At 33.8% G+C, this 19,395-nt stretch overlaps 1 protein-coding gene across 3 annotated transcripts; it reads right to left on the bottom strand.

Annotated features, from left to right (window-relative positions):
- Positions 1–3,106: 3,106 nt before the first annotated feature.
- On the bottom strand, positions 3,107–17,708 carry LOC11436803 (DNA-directed RNA polymerase IV subunit 1). Of its 3 annotated transcripts, none has more exons than XM_024783227.2 (17): positions 17,433–17,708; positions 16,856–16,972; positions 15,385–15,516; positions 14,983–15,103; positions 14,762–14,886; positions 14,281–14,337; positions 13,952–14,167; positions 13,149–13,304; positions 12,952–13,047; positions 10,590–12,865; positions 8,924–9,099; positions 8,181–8,440; positions 7,910–8,083; positions 7,659–7,796; positions 6,778–7,025; positions 5,371–5,482; positions 3,107–4,191 (listed from the first exon to the last, which is right to left on the bottom strand). In XM_024783227.2, exons 3-17 carry the CDS (start codon positions 15,472–15,474, stop codon positions 3,874–3,876), a joined length of 4,563 nt encoding a protein of 1,520 aa, XP_024638995.1. In that variant the 5' UTR covers positions 15,475–15,516; positions 16,856–16,972; positions 17,433–17,708; the 3' UTR covers positions 3,107–3,873. The 3 variants fall into 3 exon arrangements, with proteins under 3 accessions (XP_024638995.1, XP_024638996.1, XP_003611164.2); XM_024783228.2 differs by having other exon boundaries at positions 15,385–15,505; XM_003611116.4 differs by having other exon boundaries at positions 8,924–9,096; positions 17,433–17,707.
- Positions 17,709–19,395: the final 1,687 nt, after the last annotated feature.

Raw genomic sequence — 19,395 nt, 5'->3', positions numbered from 1 at the left:
TTTAACCTTTTCTTAATTTTATTTTATTTTATTATAATAAAAAAAAAACTGCCCACTATCTTCTTCAACTAACCATGTTTACCATGTATTGTTTTTTAAATTTTCTTGTCCACTTTTTTGTTTTTTTTTACTTTGCTCATAATTCATATAATATATAATTTTATATAAAATTTATAATAGTGAAGCAAGTTTAGTTAAATAAAATTCATAAAAATAAAATAAAAATTGTTAAATAAAAAAATTCAATTGAATTTATAAATACATTTATTATTTTGAAGATGAAAATAATTTAAAATATATTTAAATATTTAAAAATAAATGTGTTAAGTAATAAAAATTATATATATGTCTGGGAGAAGGATTTTCGATTCATTATCTCAACAATAAAGGCACTGAATAGTGATCATAGCATGTATTGAACCAAAAGAAAAACACTATAAAGAAGAATCGTCAATACATTCATTCCTAGGATATGCCATCAACTCCAAATAAACACCTATGAATAAAAAACTATCACATTCAATTGACATCGTAGTCTTTTCGAGGACAGAACAAAATAAAGCTACAGTTTTCTACTCCCTCCATTCCTTTTTTTTTTTTTTTTTTTTTTATGTTTTAGCTCTTGACACAAGTTTTAAGGAGTAATTAAAGTATATAAATATTTGTGTATTTTTTACTTAAATGTCCTTATTTATCATTAAATTCATATGTGATAAACAAAATGTCACAACTACTTTAATAGTTTATTGTGTTTTCCAACAAGGATAAACTTGAGAAAACAATAACAAATTCACTAAAACATCAAAAGTTTTAAAATATAGTTGAAATTCTAAAACATCAAAAGAAAATGAATGGAGGGAGTATTGAATTCAATAAAAAGATCCCTTCTCTTTATATTTAAAATTTGATAATTCACTGGTGTCGGGCTAGTGCAAAATCTGTGTACAAAATCAAGTAATACTATTGAAACCATGTGTCAGAATTCTGTCTTGCCTGGGATTTAAGTAATATTGTATCAGAAATTTGTTTCCATCCGAGATCACTAGTGCCGGGTTTCTACATTAACCTAATAATGAGAATCAATAGCAATTAATCACACCCATTAATTAATATTTTTTTGAAAACTACCCATTAATTAATATTAAAATCAATGGTTATGATTTGGAGTAACTCTTTATACTTGCTCTTGGAGTCAACGCATCCCTTCTCGTTTTTTATTATTTATATTGTATATATAAAAAAAATACATAATTTGAGCAAGTTTTTTCACTTTCAATTATACACTTGAACAAATTTGTCTATAGCCATTATTTTTGTTCATCTCAGGGTGGGAAAGAAAATATAAAAAAAAGATGGTTTAATATATGATTTGGTCCCTTAACTTATTTTTGAATTTCAATTTGATCCCTTAACTTTAAACTGTCTCAATTTGGTCCCCTAAGTATACCTCTGTTTACCAAAGTGGTCATTTCTGTTAGTATTTTTCAAAAAACGTTAACTTTGTCCATGTAGCCAACATGAACAAAGTTAACGTTTTTTTACAAAAACTAACAGAAAGGACCAGTTGGATAAACGGATGTATACTTAGGGGACCAAATTGAAATTCAAAAATAAGTTAAGGGACCAAAGCATGTATTAAGCCAAAAAAGAATTATATAAATGTAAAGTGCTTCTATAATAATTTGTAATGGTGTCTAAATAAATTAAATTTTATCTGAATCTCAAAATAATAGTCATGTAACGTTTGTGCACAATTTTAACAAAATGATTAATTGTGTTGATTTCAATGATAAAATTAGTATTAAAGTAGTTAAGTTAGATGAAATTCAATAAATAAGGGATTTTTAGTATTATTTTAAATAGAAACAACATTAGACCCTCTTAAAAGAGTTTATTTTAAATATTATTTTACAAATAGTTTTTTAGAGGATTATTTTACAAATAGTTAATCATAATATGCTTTTTTATTAGTACAACAAATGTAATAGAAAAGCCGACCGACACTCAAAAGCATATAAAAAAGTCAAACGTATCTAACAACTTTGATGTTAACTTTTATTTACTTTCTTCCTATTGATGACAACTATATCATTCGTTAACTTTTTTTTCCCAGTGAAAAAGACTTTCGAAGCATCTAACAATTAGTTGGTAGAGTATTACTTATTCAAAAAGTACTGCTAAAAACATTCAACAAATTTTATTAAAATATAAAATAACCTTGGATTAATGTGAAACTGCAAAAATATGATTGTTGTAATGTGACTCAAAAATGATTTTGGAAAAAGTTGCAAATCGTGACACGATTTGTGAAGCGTGTTACGATTTTCCTATGTTGTGAGCATGTTTTCTTGTGTGTACAAATGTGACAAGATTTTGGGCAACCGTGACACGATTTTTGGCATGCTTGGTACGTTTTCACTTTTCAAGATAAGGTTGGTCGTACGCATCAACTGTGTCACGATTTGGCAAATCGTGACACGATTTAGACTGCTGCAGAGTGTTATTCAAGAGAGTAAAACTTTGGAAATCAAAGGAGGTAACTTTAGGGTTGAGGGTCTTTGATTAAAGTTCTCTTGGGTTGGGAAACATTGTAAACACCTTTGATGAGTGAAAATCATTGAGTGTCTCGTTCATTTGTGAGATTGAGAAAATAGGTAGAAATTAGGTTTGTTCTTTGTGAGCTTGCTGAATCTAATTTCTTGTAACCCATTTGTATCTTTTTGTAAGAATTCGTTGATAGTGAATTGGAGAGATCAATCTCTCCCTCATAGTAGGTCAAGTTGGACCAAATTGGGTGAACATTTCTTGGTGTGTTTGTTTCTCTTCTCTCCTTTGATATTGGTTATTACTTTCCTTTGCTCCACACATCATAGTTTGTATTGGTGTGAGTTTTTAGTCCGAATTCACAACAATAATTTATATGCTTCCAAATTTTAATAAATCGTAAAATTTTAAAAAATATTCATTGGGCAACTTTGGTGTCAAAAACTTCACCAGAGGATAACCTACACATAGTTTCAAAATAAATGTAACCAAAATAGGTTGCTAAAACTTTAATCAAAGCAAAACTTAATACGCTTGATTTACACGGTATAGTCATTCAATATGATGTATATTCAAGCAAAATTAATAAACCATAAGAATGTGCAGAATGTAAATTCAATTTGTGTATATAGGAGACAATTATGGTGCTTGAACTGGGCAGGATACACAATTATTACATTTAAGTTTAACTACCATATTTCATAAATACATTTGGTCTGGGGGGTAAATCTTTGCAGTTTGCAAGCTTCCCGTTGCTACTTCCACTAGTTCTTTCTTTGCCTCACGTAATCAGAGGCAAAAAAATATTAGTGAAAGTAGCAAAAAGAAGCTCTCAAGATTTAGCGCCCATTCCATCTTTATGATAAAAAAGGAAAGTTAATTGTTACAACAAAGCAAAAAAAGTACAGTCATTCCCTTCAACTTGTATACTCCCTTCAATGCCTCACATCCTTTGTTTCAATAGGTCCTGCTGCACAATTTTCATCTTGATTCGCTGCACTGGCACTATCAGAGGAGCTAAATTCATCAAGCTACATTTCAGTTGGCTACTACTAATTCTAACTAGATAATACACAACAGAGTAAGAGTCCAGGTTATGCACCTCCTGGCAGGAGTAATGCCAATTACATAACTCCAAACGCACAAATGACAACAGTGCCTCTCTACCATTGATTTGGGACAACCTTTAAAAATCAATGGTAGAAAAACAACGTCGTATTTTGTAACTCTAGAGTTGTGGCACTACTAATCAATTACCCTTCCACCTGTATGTTACAGTGACTTATTCAGAGAAAAGATGACCTCATAATAGTTTGTGACTTCGTCGTATCAGATGCTAGTCACTTCCACATCATCATTTCCTGACCATTTCTTAGCTTCCTTGTCATAACTTTGTGACCATTTTTTAGCTTCCTTGTCATAACTTCCCGACCATTTTTTAGCTTCCATATCACCATTTCCCGACCATTTTTTAGCTTCCATATCACCATTTCCCGACCATCTGTTCCTTTGGATCTTTGACTTTTTCGGATCAATAATATCAAGAGCACCAAGAATGCATTTGCGGTATGAAAAATCTTCAACAGACCCATCCTTTCGTATTATAAAAAAGCAACGGCTGTCTGTAAACTCAGGATGCCATCCAACCTGTGAATAGACATGAAAAAATACATGGGCAACCACAAGCGGAACTTTATAACACGAAGCATTTAACTGGTAAAAACATTGGTGGAAACAACCAAAATGCAAACAAGCACCTCTTTCCTAGAGCTATTTGGATAAACTGAAAAACAAGACTGCTAAAAAAGTACTTACAAAAAATACCAATCCTATGTTTGAGTGAGAAGAGGAAGGGAGGATGATCCATCACCTTGTTTGGAAGGGATAAACCCCCAATTTGAGTGGGGGGATGGGCACATTAGCGGGGTTTTCAGAAGACCACAAGCCTGTTCTTCCCTTTCACTGCCAGAGTTTTTTAAATAATTTTGAACTGCGTCTCAGTTTCTTCAGAAGTTCCCATTTAACTTCTCCATAAATATTGTCATGTTTATAAGGATTTTTTTTTTCATGGGAAACATACACTCATACCCATTTTAACTTAGAAGCTCCAATAAAGTAGAAGCTAATCCCAATTGGGCCATAATCCTAATAAAGAGGCCCATTGCATTCGGAAACGGTTTACACCACAGATGATTCTATAGAATGCAAGTTTTCCTTGTAGGAAAGTTAATAGCCATCTACAGTGTTTCAGTTTACAGATTTTGTATAAGTGTGGGAAAAAGTTCTGACCCATCAATTTAAGGTCACCAACACTTGAATATTTCTCTTCATTCTTATTTTCACAAAAAATAGCTGTGTAATGCTCATTTTGCTTTCATTATAATATTTGGCAGCTTTAACCTAGTTTTGAAGTTAAACAAATACGAGTTTTGGAATGAAGAACAAATAAGCATGAACATTTGATAATCTCTTAAACAAGATTATCCGATGATAATGTACTAAGATGTTAACAAAAAACTTGAAAAATTCCTCGAAGCATAAAATGCTATCATCAGCACATGTACCAGTGTAGTTTAGCTTATAAAGGCACCATATCATATCTAATTGCCACACAAGAGGAAAGGAAGAATAATGTATTCCAAGGAAATTTTCTTTAAGCATGGATAACAATTTTCTTCAGTGAAAATATAGAAAAATTCCCAATTTTGATGTTAGACGTTACAATTTACTACTCATTGCCAATACTTAAACACGCTAGCATGAGGATATGAAACAAAAATAATAACTGACGACACGTATAAACCACTTTCATGTAAGCACACATACCTTTATGTTTTGTGGTCCAGAGCCAAACTTCTCGTCTCTACGAGGATGAAAATGCAAAACCTTCATTATTGTTAACTTGTCCGTCTCACTTAGTGTCTCATCAATCTGATACCTACATAGACAACATCCGAAGTTGAAAATTATTCTGTAAAGCAGAGATCACAAATTAAGCTAAGGGAACCAACCTAGACAACCGAATAAAACTATGTCCAAAAAATATATATATACCTCAAATTTAGTAGCAATAAACAGAAAACAAGCAGCTATTAAAAACCAAGGCCTGCTACAAAGCTTTCACACTAGAGGGGGTTATATATATTAGGGACCTAGACAAATTTAACCTTTATTTACAAGGTCCAATCACCCCTAAAGATGAAGAAACAGATAAAATAAAATTAAAATTACTGAAAATTATCAAATTGCAAAATAAAACAGAAAAAACGCTGACCCTGCCCCTTAATATATCCGTGTTGAATGGAGAGTTGAGAAGGATCTATATGGAATAACTTTGAGGGACATAATAAATAAATAGAACAGCCTTGATGCTCACTCCAGAGGCAGGAAAAATAATATTATAAAAAAATCTATAAAATTATCAATGAATGCTTGTTTTTCAAAAACAGCGGAAACCTTCTCAAAGCATTTAATCAAGTTTGTGTCAACTAGACAAAAACCATTTGAAGTACTTACCCTCCTCTCCGAACCTAAAATCTATTACTTACCACTCACTCAGAAAACTATTAACGTGACTTGATACAAACACAATAGTTTTATTGATTGAAAAGGAATTATTTATTGATATTCTTTTTCTTTCTCGCTCCCCATATAATCATGTTACCTACACCCATTATTTGAACCATGAGTAAATTCTTCTCAACCTTTTGTATTCAGCCCATTTATTGGGCTTAGGCACAAACCCGGTATCGTAATTCCTAACATTACTGCTATTTCCCTTTGGAAATAACAAACAGAAATTGATATCAGTATCTCAGAAAATTTTGTATTTCATTATACTTGATGCAAAAAAGTGTTACTTTAACAAAACGGTTTTATATCACCAAAAATAATTATCAAACATTTCAATCCAAACAAGAGGCAGACTTGAAAAATTACCCTAGAAGGCGAACCAGAAATAACTCGTTACACTTGAGAAATGGAAATAAACAAATTTTCATTTTCAAGAAGAAAAAAAAAGACAAGACAATGATTAAGAGGCAGATAATGCTTATGTGGGAGCATCTAACAGCATAAAACCACCATGGCAGGCATAATGATGCATACAACCTATTAGCTGTGCAGTAAAATGCATCCTATATATTGTAATGTAATATCACTACATAGATACAATGCTATATGCCATCAAATGCACAATTAACCCATAGAAAAGATATATGTTGATTATCTTACTTGTTCAGTATGACCCTTGCATCAAAAGTAAGCCTCTGAATATCATTTGCAGTCATGAAATTTCTTAAAACACTTTTCCACTGCTTAGGCTCTTTTGGGGTGTAACCCCCATTTTTAGACCTAAAATCTGAACTGCATTTTCCAGATGAATATTTGCGAGATTGAGGGATATTAATCTCTTGGTCCATCTGGTTAAAACTGGTTTCTAGCAGGCCATACACATCTACAGACTTATTAATCTCCTCTACCTGTTAAAAACAACCATGGTAAAATTTAATTTAATTAATTGATAATTAAAACTGGAGAAGGAAGTAGTACAATAAGAAATTTGACTGGAAGTTCATATAATTCATTATATATGGCTATATTTGAAAACAGAAATGAACAATAAGAAAGCCTGCGGTGAGTGCCAGGAGGCTGCTTTTCAGTTAGAACAGTTGACAATTTTACAACAGAAAATTTCCATGACTTGTATGCTCTAAAGCATGGGTACTCCAAACATGGAGAAGCGGTACCAGGTATGCACCCGTACCGGGTACGCGTACGGTACTCGTAACTTACGTACCGAACCGTACCCATTTTTACTTGGTTGACTCGCCGTAGTTGGTGCGGCAAACTACGTACCCGTACCTTCATTTTTTAAAATTTGCCGTATTATGTAACGGGTGCCGTACCCGTACCTATGCGTAATAACTTGTATGCCATTGAAATCAATTTTCAATTAAATTTTTCAAAAAGAACAAGAAAAAAATTAATGTTTTAGGACAATGAAATTTAATTATAGGGGTTTTTGAAAATGAAGACATATGAATGATCAATTAAAAAGCCATTTGAAGCTAAAAGTTTAATATTTTAATAGATAAGAAAACTCATAACTTCACCTTCTCTGAGTATATGATATCAAACTGTCCACCTGTCCCCATGGGCAGACAGTTTCCCCAAGCCAATGCATCTAGATTGCCCTGGAGATTATCCACAATTCCAGACTTCGCAGCTTTTAAAAAGGAACTACCAGGATTCTGCAATAAGATTCCACAATTTCAGCATGAATTTTACAGGGTATCATAAATTATAATCCTATTATATAAAAGAATATGAATCGTTTGATTGGAATATAAATGCAAAAACTGACAGAAAAGCATGCTTGCACGAAGGGTGATGAAACGGATGCATGTTTTCTTTGCCGTGCCATTCCTTTAGCATTTAATCCCACAAACTCTCCACTAGCTGAAAGACTATTGGCAACAAGACGCAGATGCTTAGGAAGGATTGACTTGCCAGTATCAGAAGTTGCAGATGACAAATTCTACAGGTAAAAATCATATGCTAGCAAATTAAATACACATCTCCATAACTTTCAGATTGGAACATAATACAAAGGAGGGAAATTTATTTAATCATACATGGAAATAATGCTGCCACCCTGCATCGATTCCAAAGGCTGAGCAGAAATGATGAATATTATCGGGATGACTTCGTGTCCAGTCAATCAACGGCATTATTCTGTGGCAGTGATTTATCAGCCTACCCCAGAATGTACCATTGTCATTGCCACTGGACATAGTAACCCTCAAGTATAGTTCACCAGCAGAACCATTATAAGATTTCGTTACTTTTGGCAGATCCTTCCAGAGAATGTCAACCTTCTTGATCTCCAAAAATCCTAAAGGACATTTAGGAAATTCATGATAGTATTAAGTATTAGCATTTGTTACTTCACTATAAATAACAAGCGATAAATACTCATGTATGTATCAAACCAGATTCATGTATATATCAAACCAGATGTAGTAGGGAGTTGTGATATAAACTGAATATTATAATCTAATAATTTTTTAGTGACCTAGTCCCGTGACCAGGACGAACCAGGCTTATTTATACAACTACACTTTAACTCCATGAAACACATTTTTAGCTCCATCAAGCTTTCAAAATAGCCAATTAAGCAAGAGTTTATTGTATTGAAGTTGGAAACATCAAATAGATATGATTATACAGAAAAGCTCAACGATCATTATGAAGCGGAAACAAAATTTGAACTAGAACAACAGTTAAAGAAATGTCCTGGAAATAGATTCTCTAAAAGGCTCTTTTAAAAATCATCATTTTAACCTCCACATGATATTCTGATTATATTACTACCAACCTTTTATAGCTGTTTGCAGAAGGAAAGGTATCAGACTCTTCCGAACAGAGTCCAGTTGTACAGAATTCTTAGAGTCTTCGACAACTGCAACAGTGATGCAATCTTCACCGTCTTTTTCATTACCAACAGAGGTTTCTCCACCTTCATTAGCCTTGTAATCTACGCACCATTTCCTGCTATTTTGTTGACTTGGTTAGTAGCCATGGTAAAAGCTCCAAGCAAGAATGAGAAGTTAAGCAGAAAAACTTAGATAATAGAAACTGTTAAAATCATAATCATTTTGATAAAAGAAGAAACTCATTAAGACAAAGAGAAGATAGATTAAACGTGGTTAGAAGGAAAAGGGCTCCCTCCTTAACTTGAAAATAAAACATAAAGAAACATAAACAACAACAAAGTTGAAAAATATCAATGAAACAAAAGTTATCCAATCCCTCAACTTATCAGCAAGGGATTACACTGCCTATCATCGCTTTCATATGGCACGATTTACATTTCAGTAGGTACTGGGTCATGGATGTCTGTGCACATGTAACTACTGAATATATAATTCTATATTTGTTATTTACGGCAAGAACACGGTATTCCTCTTCTTGAGAAGTGATCGGTCCCAATTTCAGCAAATTGTGGCAATAGTAACTTCAGTAGAATTATAACTTCATAAAGTTCACAAAGTTCATAAAGTTCTTCTATGACCATATAGAATTATAACTTCATAAAGTTAACAAAATTCATTAAATAACGGCAAAAAATCATTTTTCATGAAGGGTCACAAAATTATAGTTTAAGTTTACTCAATCACTAATGTCCTCTATTCATTCTTGATCAAAATTGAAACTCAAAATTACCTTGACACTTAGAGCATGTTTGGCCCTCCTTATTTTCTACTTCTCTTCCACTTCTACAGATAAGTAGGGCCAAACACAATTTTAATAAAGCTCTTTATAAAAAAAAAAAGTATCTTATTTGTAATGAAGAAAACCAAATAGAAGTGACTTTCAAAATAAGATGTAGAAATCAACTTCAAACCAACTCACATGGCACTTTGCAGAATGCTTCACCATTCGATTTCCTCAGGCGACATTTTTTCTTTTATTTTACTTTATTGTGTATCTCATTACACAATTCCCACTAAACCTTTTATTTATTTTATAGGAGTTCCCACTAAACCTGCCATACCCTAATTCCATGTATTTATAATTTCTTTTTTGCGCTTACATATTTATAATATTTTATTTTGTATGTAAATTTGGGTTTGGATTTAGACAAAAATATCAAAGTGTTAGACAGTACATTTTTTATAATAAAGATGTCGAGATAAAACAATATTGACAGGGCCGTCCCCGACAATTCCGAGGCCCTGTTATAATCTTGATAACTTTTATTTGACAAAAATTGAAGAAAAAAATCCATTTCCACTTATAGTGACAGGCAACTAAGTTGTAGTTAAATATATGAGCAATGATTCAAGTATGACTTTTACCTACATAAAAATTAGACATTACCTATGGACAAAGCAAATCAAATATAAAACTCTGGGATAAGAGACAGTGGGCAGAATCAGAAATTTATAAAGCAACAATGTTTTTGAAGTCATTATAAACAGTGAATATCTCAATCAGTGACAAAAGACAATGCTTGAAGTACCAGAATGGAAGAAACTTACTTGCTTGATATTTTCAAACTGGGAAGAATGACTTTTGACTCTCTTCTGAAGGAGTCATATTGTTGGTAAAGAGAGTCAATGATAGAATGCACTTCTAATTTTCTTCTTGTTACATTTTCCTTGTCTAAATGAAAATGGCAAACCCAAGGACTGTATTTGACTTGACTGCAATGCTGTGGGGTGAATATTATCATGACAGTAGAAACAATGTTTGAGAACATATATCTTTCCAAATAATTCTTAACTTCTAGTGCTGCATACTCAAACCCATTTCTTTGTTTACCAATTTTCTCAGACAAAAATAAAGACACGGTCTGATCACCACCTTTTTTCCTTGAACCACACTCTAGAACATTTTTTAAGTTCAGCAACGGTGATGCTTCAAGTAGACTAATAGGTTGACTCAAAGCACTGTATGCAGCCTCAGAAACCGCACAGGCAGAAAGCGCTCCAACTGGCTCGCCACCTATAATATCCTCTCGAAAATAGCTATCACAAGATGAATCCTCTTCAGCATCATAAGAAAACTGTATAAGTTGATTGCCATATAAGTTTCTCACTGTTCCATCATACGCATCATACATATCACGCATGAAGAACATAAGTCTACGGGTCAATGTCCCGGGAAGGTCTGCGTTGTCACTGAAAGAGCTATCACGGTTTGTCACTGAATGAACAAAACATTCGAGTGGATTCAACCCAGTAAGAAAAGAGCTTTCAACCACGGCATGAGCAATGTAAGACTGTTTTGGTTCAAGAGTATCTGAAGACATCTCCATTGAATGAAGTCCCTTTTGACTGTTCCAACCAGCACATGAAAGTTCACGGGGAATTCTGTATGACAAGCGAACCAGAGAATGTTGCAGTCCAAGGCACATGGAATGTTGCACTAATTTCAGTAAATTACCCTTGCTTCCAGCCTTAAACATAGCAAGGAAAGAATTGTCCTTGCACGCATGCTTATCAGCTAAACTCTGAATATTGCGGAAAACATGTCTAAAAGCATCAACCGACGCTTGACTTTGAGCAGCAGATATTTGCCTTTCATGATTCAGACGATCCACATCAACAGTCACAAATTTTTCATTCTCTTCTGGACTTGCTGAAAGAAAATCAGAGTAATGATCTACCAATAACTGGTTGAAATCACAAGCCTGTTCTGCTACTCGTAAGCCATAGGAGATTTCCTCCATCATGTTTTTCCGCGCATAGGAATCAGAAGAAAGGTACAGATCTGAGAGGGAAACACTAAACCCTGTCATAGACAGCCACTCACAAAGAGCTTTCTGTGCACCATGCAATACGTCCAATATCTTCCCTTGAAAATGTTCCACAAGACTCTGGAAAACATTGTTCTCTGAATCACGTAACCACCCAGAAGATTCAGAACAAGATATCAGCTCCCCATCTTTAACAAAAACATCATTTGAAGGAAAGGCATAGTCAAATTTAGAAGGCAAAAGCATGCTGAACAATTGTTTGCCACTCCAAAACGGGGTATTACTTGAAGGAGCTTTAAAAATTGCAGGAGATGTTAATTCTTTATTGCAGAGCATTTCAAGCTGCTGCACTTGGTAAATATTAAAACCTACACCATCTTCCAACAGCAAATGTGCAGCAGTTAAACTATCCTGGGAAAGTGAAAGCAAATTTCCACCACTTTGCCCATTAATCAGTTGCCTGTCCAAAGCAACCAGCTCATTAAGCTCCACTCTTGCACCAACAGATTGTGGAATATACCCGTGAAGGCAGTCACCATCAAAATCCCCGCGCAGAGGTGAGCAGCAGATTGGGTTAATAGATACTACAGAAGATATTGGAAGAACCCTAACTGTGAGAGCAATCATCGAGTGTTGATGTATGGAAGGAGGCCTATTTATCAACACTTTGTCCCCATCAACAAGAGGCCGATAAAATATGTCTCCTATCTGCAAATCTTCTTTTTTATACAAAACTACTGGATTACCGTTTCTGCGAACATTTATCTGCCCCTTCTCTAACAAACGCAGCTCACAACAATAAAGCAAATTTTGCCTGTTCTGCCGATTGACATACTCAGAAACCTGCAAAGCTTCTGCAATTTGACAGGGTATACCAATTTCACTAAGCTCGAGGTCTGGATCACCAACAACCACGGTACGGAACGTACAGTCGTTCCGTTTTCCAAGAACGACGTCTTTCATCCATCTTAAACCAGACGAATTGCAAGCATTTTCTCCAACTTTTCTTTGTTGCAACTCAGTAAAAATATTAACTGGCGTTCTGTCGGGATTTATCTGCAATTTAAAAGTAAAACCATAAGCAACAAGTGTAATTTTGACTAAGTGGGAAAAACAAAGGATGAAGCAACAGAGAAACTTGCCTTGGAAAATCTCAGGCAATCCAAAACACGAGAACTTAACTCATTTGCTGTACCCCTGAAATCAACCAATTTCTTGCAAGCCCTGGTTCTATTATCCTATAAGTATTTAACCGGACAGAATACCATATTAAAAATTGGATTTCCAGTGACGGCTTATAAATATTAAGGACTACTAGAAAGGGGAAGAATCCACTTACGAAACTCAATGGATACCCCCCCGAAAGTCGATGAGGGACTTCTGTCACACGATGACAATTCGGTGCCACCAGGAAGCAACTGAGACCAACCAAATCCATACTTGGAATAAACTTTTCAATGAAGTTCGGATCAACACCACTCAATAAATTCTCAACCTGAATATCAAAAAGGAAATATAAAATTTACATTAGTCAAGCACCAGAAAACAATAATGACCACAGAAGTAAAATGAGTCGATAAATTAGAATATCATAAGATTCAGGACCTTGAAAATGGGAATTTTCTTCTATAGAAAGAATGGATTGTTTATTTTAGCAGGTCAATCCATAAAACATCAATAGGTACTCTTCAAGGTATGGTGGATCACAATAAAGTAATAAATACAGACCAAGTAACTAAAGTCTAACTAACAAGTTTGAATCCTACATTTCAATTAGTAATGAATAAATTTGTTTCGGACCATTTTAAGATTAGATATATAATAGTACCATCCCTGTCTCATTTGTAGCAGGTGTAAAAATCATCACATGAATGTTTTTGGACTTCTCAAATTTGCATATGATAAACAATTTGTACACATTAAATGTGACGCCAATTTAGGCTTTTGAAGCAGCGTCTTCATTAGAGGCGCTAACAAGCAGTTGAGCTAAACACAGCACATAACTCCATTCATTATCAATTATATTATCAAGGAGCATACACGCCAGTACCCTTCTAGCAAAGAATGAATTTTAATATAGTGCAAATTCATAGTACCAAAGGTTAATGATACAAAAGTACAATATGAATATAAAAGTATTACCTGAACGGGTGATAAAACCTTTCTATTTACATGATTTTCTTCTTGTTGAACATCTCCAAGGATAAAGTCCCAATAATCAGCGGGCAATCCTCGCCCCAAATTTCTTTTCTTATTTAAAGATATATCATTTACTTCAACAATGATTGCAGTTCTCCTGAAGAAATCATTGGATGAAACTCTGAATTTCATGGCAGGATAACGACCCATACCATTTCCCTATTTTGATGCATAAACTGTCTTAGAGTGGCATAAAGTAATAGAAAAAAAAAGAGGGGAAATAAATAAATTTATTTCAGAGTGAATCAAGGAAGATTGTAAAATAAACTTACACAGCAATATTTGCAACCTTTGGGCTGATTATTGTATCCAAGGAGTGATTTAGCACGCTGTAAGCATGAAATAGAACCTTAACAATAGGAAGCAGATAACAAGAAAAATTGCAAATCCAAACGGACAACCTACATAAAAGTAACATGCAAACAAACATCCGTAGAAAATTCAAAATTATAGGATTATTTTTTTGGACAGTAGGGAGCAAAGACTCCTGGTACCATTGTACTTAAGCATGCATACTTCTTCAGTGGATGTCTTATTGTACTTGAGAATCTCATATAACTTAAAACTTGGGAAATATTTTGGAAAGATAAATAAAACCCTGATAAGTTGCCATATAATTTAAGCATCTCAAGATAGAATGGCAAATTGATTATATGAAATTCTATACAAAATGACGTGGTCTAAAACCAAGTCTGTGTTATAACAAAACCAGATAAACTGTGCGAATGTTGGTAGAAGTAAAAGATACCAGACCTTAACACGTATTTCTTGTCGAATAGATTTACATGCAGGGCAAATCTTTTGCAAGATTTCTGCAATCTCTGCCATGAAGTATGGATGTAATATGGTAAAAGGAAATTTGATTGCTCCAAAATGACCTGAAATAATAGACTAATTGATCAAAATCTAGTAGATTTCAAAAATCATAGCACAAATCTCTAAACCAATTTTCCATATAATATGTTCATCCACACCTTCACAGGACTTTCTATCTTTTGAACCACATGTCGTGCACCCATAAGAAGAATTTGGAAGTCCCAGATCAGAACAGGTGACTTGTCCGGGTGCATTTATCTCCAAGGCTGAGATCTTCTCCTGCAAGCATAAAACTAAATAACATAAATATGAGATTAATAAGTTACATGTCAATCAAAACGATTTCTGATTGATAACCCATTCCACAAAATAGGCTTGTCTCACTTTACAGGTTAAAGGTAACCAATCCACCCAAACAAGAATGTATTTTCAACCCACCCTCCACTGCGTTTCCATCTTACATGCAATTGACCTAATTCCACTGCTAAACTAACAGTAATCTGATACACACAGAATAACTGCAGAGTTGATATAGATATAAGAACAAGAATATACTTAACTATATCTTCTCCAGTTAAAACCTCAAACTTTATCGCTTTTATGAGAGCAGATGGCACTTTGTGCACTGTAGCCAGGTCTTCATCATCCATGGAATTCGGTAAACTTGCACTTTGCAGGAAACTGAAAACAGCCTATTCATTTTCAAAATATTAATATAAGTGTTGACAAAATTATCTCAAAGAACAAGTAATGACTGGATGCAGGAGGATATATTATATATACTCGTTAAAAATAAAGGAACAATCAAATCAAATCAAATATTTAAAACTGTTATCGATCTCTGATTGAGCGGCGCGACGAACCCTAAAAAGTTGGAGCAGACACTATTTACCGCCCAGACACTAATACATTTAATATGTATAGTATAGGCTCACAAGTCTCCATTCAAATATATATATAACAGAACAGAACAGAACAGTAAAAAACTTTAAAAAGAAAGTGGAAACAAAAAAGACAGAATATTAACTGATCCTGTTAGGTTAGGTCGAAAGGGATCAATCTGTCTCCCCCTCCCATGTTGCTCAACACTGAAAATAAGCTTGTCGGAACTTATCTTCCGGTAGAGTGAAAAAAATGGCACCGGAAGCTTGCTGCCGGCGGGTAAGGGGGATTTGGAGCAACATGGGCGGCTTATGAAAGAGGCAAATAATCAACGTCTCAACCCTAGTTTTCTCTTCCCCATCAGGGGCCGCCACTTTTGGCAGAAGCACCATGCAATCAATCTTCACAGTTTTTCTTTCATTTCTTCTCCTTCTTCGGAGAGAGAAGACTGCACACAGAGATATGCAAAATGGGAGAGGCAGATAATCGTGAGTCAGAAAATTGCTGTAGATAGTTGTACCAACTGCTTAGACCTGCGTCAACTCCTATCCAATCGACAATGGTGCCCACGATCCTAACCTCTCCCACTGCATCACTCGTCGCCACAATTTGGCAATTTGGCTGGGAGCGCTGACCTCGATACTTACCGCGCTGACTTCAATATTTACCACGCAGCTACTGCGGCTGCTCCAGCCGCATTTAACAGCATATATTTAAAACAAAAGGAAAATATTTTCCTAATATTATTCAAACTCAACGACATCAATAAAATTCGGCAAGTTACTTCAAGAGCCAAAAATACAAAATAGCAACTGTTTTGTTAACAGCAAACTGAGCAAATCAGTAAAACATTTTAAATGGTTGACTTTTCAACAAAAGAAATCAAATAATATGCCAAAGATGAACAAAATTATTGATAGAAAGACTTCCAGAAACAGGTATTATCGAGAATGAATCCGCTTATGTTTCATGTGTGATTTTCACATGACACGATAATGAGTAATCTCCGACCATTAAAAATGAGAGAGAAACATATTATTTAAATTTTTAAATGTTTCTCTCTCATTTATAATGGTGAGAGATTATACATTACCTCTCATATGAAAATCACACATAAGAGGATCCATTCCCGATGTTTCATAATAATACCTTCAAAAGCTTTGGTGCAGTGATAAGCTGCGTCCAAGGTTCGTCCTACGAATGACCTAACAGTAAAACTTTGTGCCTGAAAAAATTAATTTCACTCCCAAAAGATTTCAGTTAAACCTGCAAAAAAAAGAAAGTACTGTATAAATTAACACCATGTGATAAGGTCATAGATTATAGTACTAATCTCGTACAGGGGCAACATCGTCATAATAATAAAGTTCTCAGCAAGAAAAAAATATATATCATACAGTACTGATTTTCATAATCTTATCTAATAAGTATCATTAAACATGATTAATTAGCAGAATAATGTAAAAAAAATATATAATAAACCATGAGTGAAAAGATCAAGCACATTGCGATGAAAACGATTCTGGAAGAGAAGAAAAGTACAATGATATAACATGCAAGTAAAAAAGAGATGAAGTACATTGCGATAATGATTCTCCTTACTAGGTTATGATCGAAGTCACGGCGAAGTCAAAATAAGCGATTAAGAAATTTGAAGAAACGAAAAAGGAAAAAAGCATATGATAGAAAAGCGATTATGAAAAGAGCTAGAGAGAAAAGTAATTACTGAGTTGAATGAATACGGAGACTTAGGTTGAAAGTTGAAAGTGAGTTATGGAATAAGCGAATTTGGGTGTTTGGTATTGCGTTTTGAACCGATGGACTCACGTTTGCAAGCCTTCACCTTGATTCTAGCATTTTGCATTATGTTTGGTTGCCTTTTCTAAAAGCAATTCTGCCATTTAAAAGTGATTCTAGGTTAAGCTCAAATTTGGAGCTTCTGCGGCAATTGCAATCAATTTTGTTTTGTATAGCTCTGACACAAATATAACTTTTATCTATTTACCACAACTGCCCTCATGAACTCCTTATATTATTCCCCGAAATATGTTGCTCTCTAATTTTTTATAAGGTACAATTGAAAAATTTGTTTAGCGCATACTGTACTTCCATTATATAGTAGTAGTAAATTAGTATAGTGTGTGTTTTTTTACGGTGGATGATATAATCGTTTGATTTTGAATTTTTTACACCCTTTGAAAATCTTATATTATATTAAAAATAACTCAATTGATAAAAAAAATATTAATAAAACTCATACATTAATATTATTTTAAAATGATTTTATGAACCAATAAATATTCATTTATGATTTTAGATAGGTTGAAATAATTATCTAAAATGAAGATGAGATGTTAATTTTATATACAATTGATTGAAAGGATAATTTGGTCAATACACATTCAAAATCAATTTTGATTCAAACTATCCAAACAACATAACTCATAAGAATCACTTTAAGTGAGTATATCCAAACATAAATTAATTCATATAAAACTCACTTTTAATCAAAATCAATTCTCTCAAACTTAATTCTATCAAAATCAATTCTTACTGCATAAAACACACATGAAGAAGTTAAGTGTTCGAGTTAGCGTTAGCGTTGAGTGAAGTAAGAGACGCCGTCACTTTCGAACTTTAGTGAGAGAGAGTGTGTGTGTGAAGTTGCGGAGACCGATGTGAGAGAGAAAAGGGTGCTTTTTGGTTATGGTCTCTAGGTTAGTGATTCAATGATACCCTTCTCTTTGTATTTTATTTACGGAAATGACCTCACCATGCTCTTTGAAGTAATCATCGACTGGCATGTAAGTGTTGTACATATCTTTTTATTTTAATGAATGCAGGTCAGTCACGTGCATTTATTATTTTTGGTGAAAGATAAATTTATTGGATGAGAAAATTTTCTTAGATGATGGATGAAAAATGTTAATCGGTGTCTTTTATCTCGATGAAGATTTTAATGGTGAATCTAACCTACTCGATGTCTTGACGAAGATGGAGAGGAGAATTTCCACTAACGTAGCAATTAAAAATAAGGAGATCATGAAGATGAAGTTAACAAGAACGGACACAAATTGTTTTTCTGTAGTGAAAAGTTGTTGAACGTATCTGGGAATATAGTTCAACCCATGCAACGTAGTTGCATGCAGAAGAAAAATTTATTGTAAGTGTCGACTTTACATTGTATCGTGCAGATTTGGTGATTCACCTTGTTGATTATGAATGAAACAAATGGTATACACCTTGTTGGTGATGAATGAAACAAATGGTTTCTAACTATTTTCATATAAGGAAATAATGTTGATTATATTTAGAGATGTGGTAGTTCAACTCGAGCAATGTAGTTGCAAATTCTCAGAAGAAAAATCTATCGTAAGTGTCAACTCTACATCCATGGGTGGATCTAGACATTTGATATTGGTGTGGCAAAACTTTCAAAGTAACTATATATATTAACAAAGTAAAACATTGATACCTTAAATGCTATAGATAAGTGATTTGGGTGACTGCGTTTTACCTTGTTGTTACTAGTTTGATTCCCAGCAACACCCTTTTTTAATACAAATAATTTTAAAAAAAACATCAAAATAGCAACACGCCAGGAATCGAACTCAACACATTCAATTCGTCCATCCGCACATACCACTGAGCCAAGAAAGAAGTTCTAATATGTTTGCGACTTATATTAT

Source organism: Medicago truncatula, chromosome 5 (genome assembly GCF_003473485.1).
Source record: "Medicago truncatula cultivar Jemalong A17 chromosome 5, MtrunA17r5.0-ANR, whole genome shotgun sequence".
In the NCBI taxonomy this organism is placed as follows: Eukaryota; Viridiplantae; Streptophyta; class Magnoliopsida; order Fabales; family Fabaceae; genus Medicago; species Medicago truncatula.
This window is presented reverse-complemented; position numbering and strand designations above follow the sequence as displayed.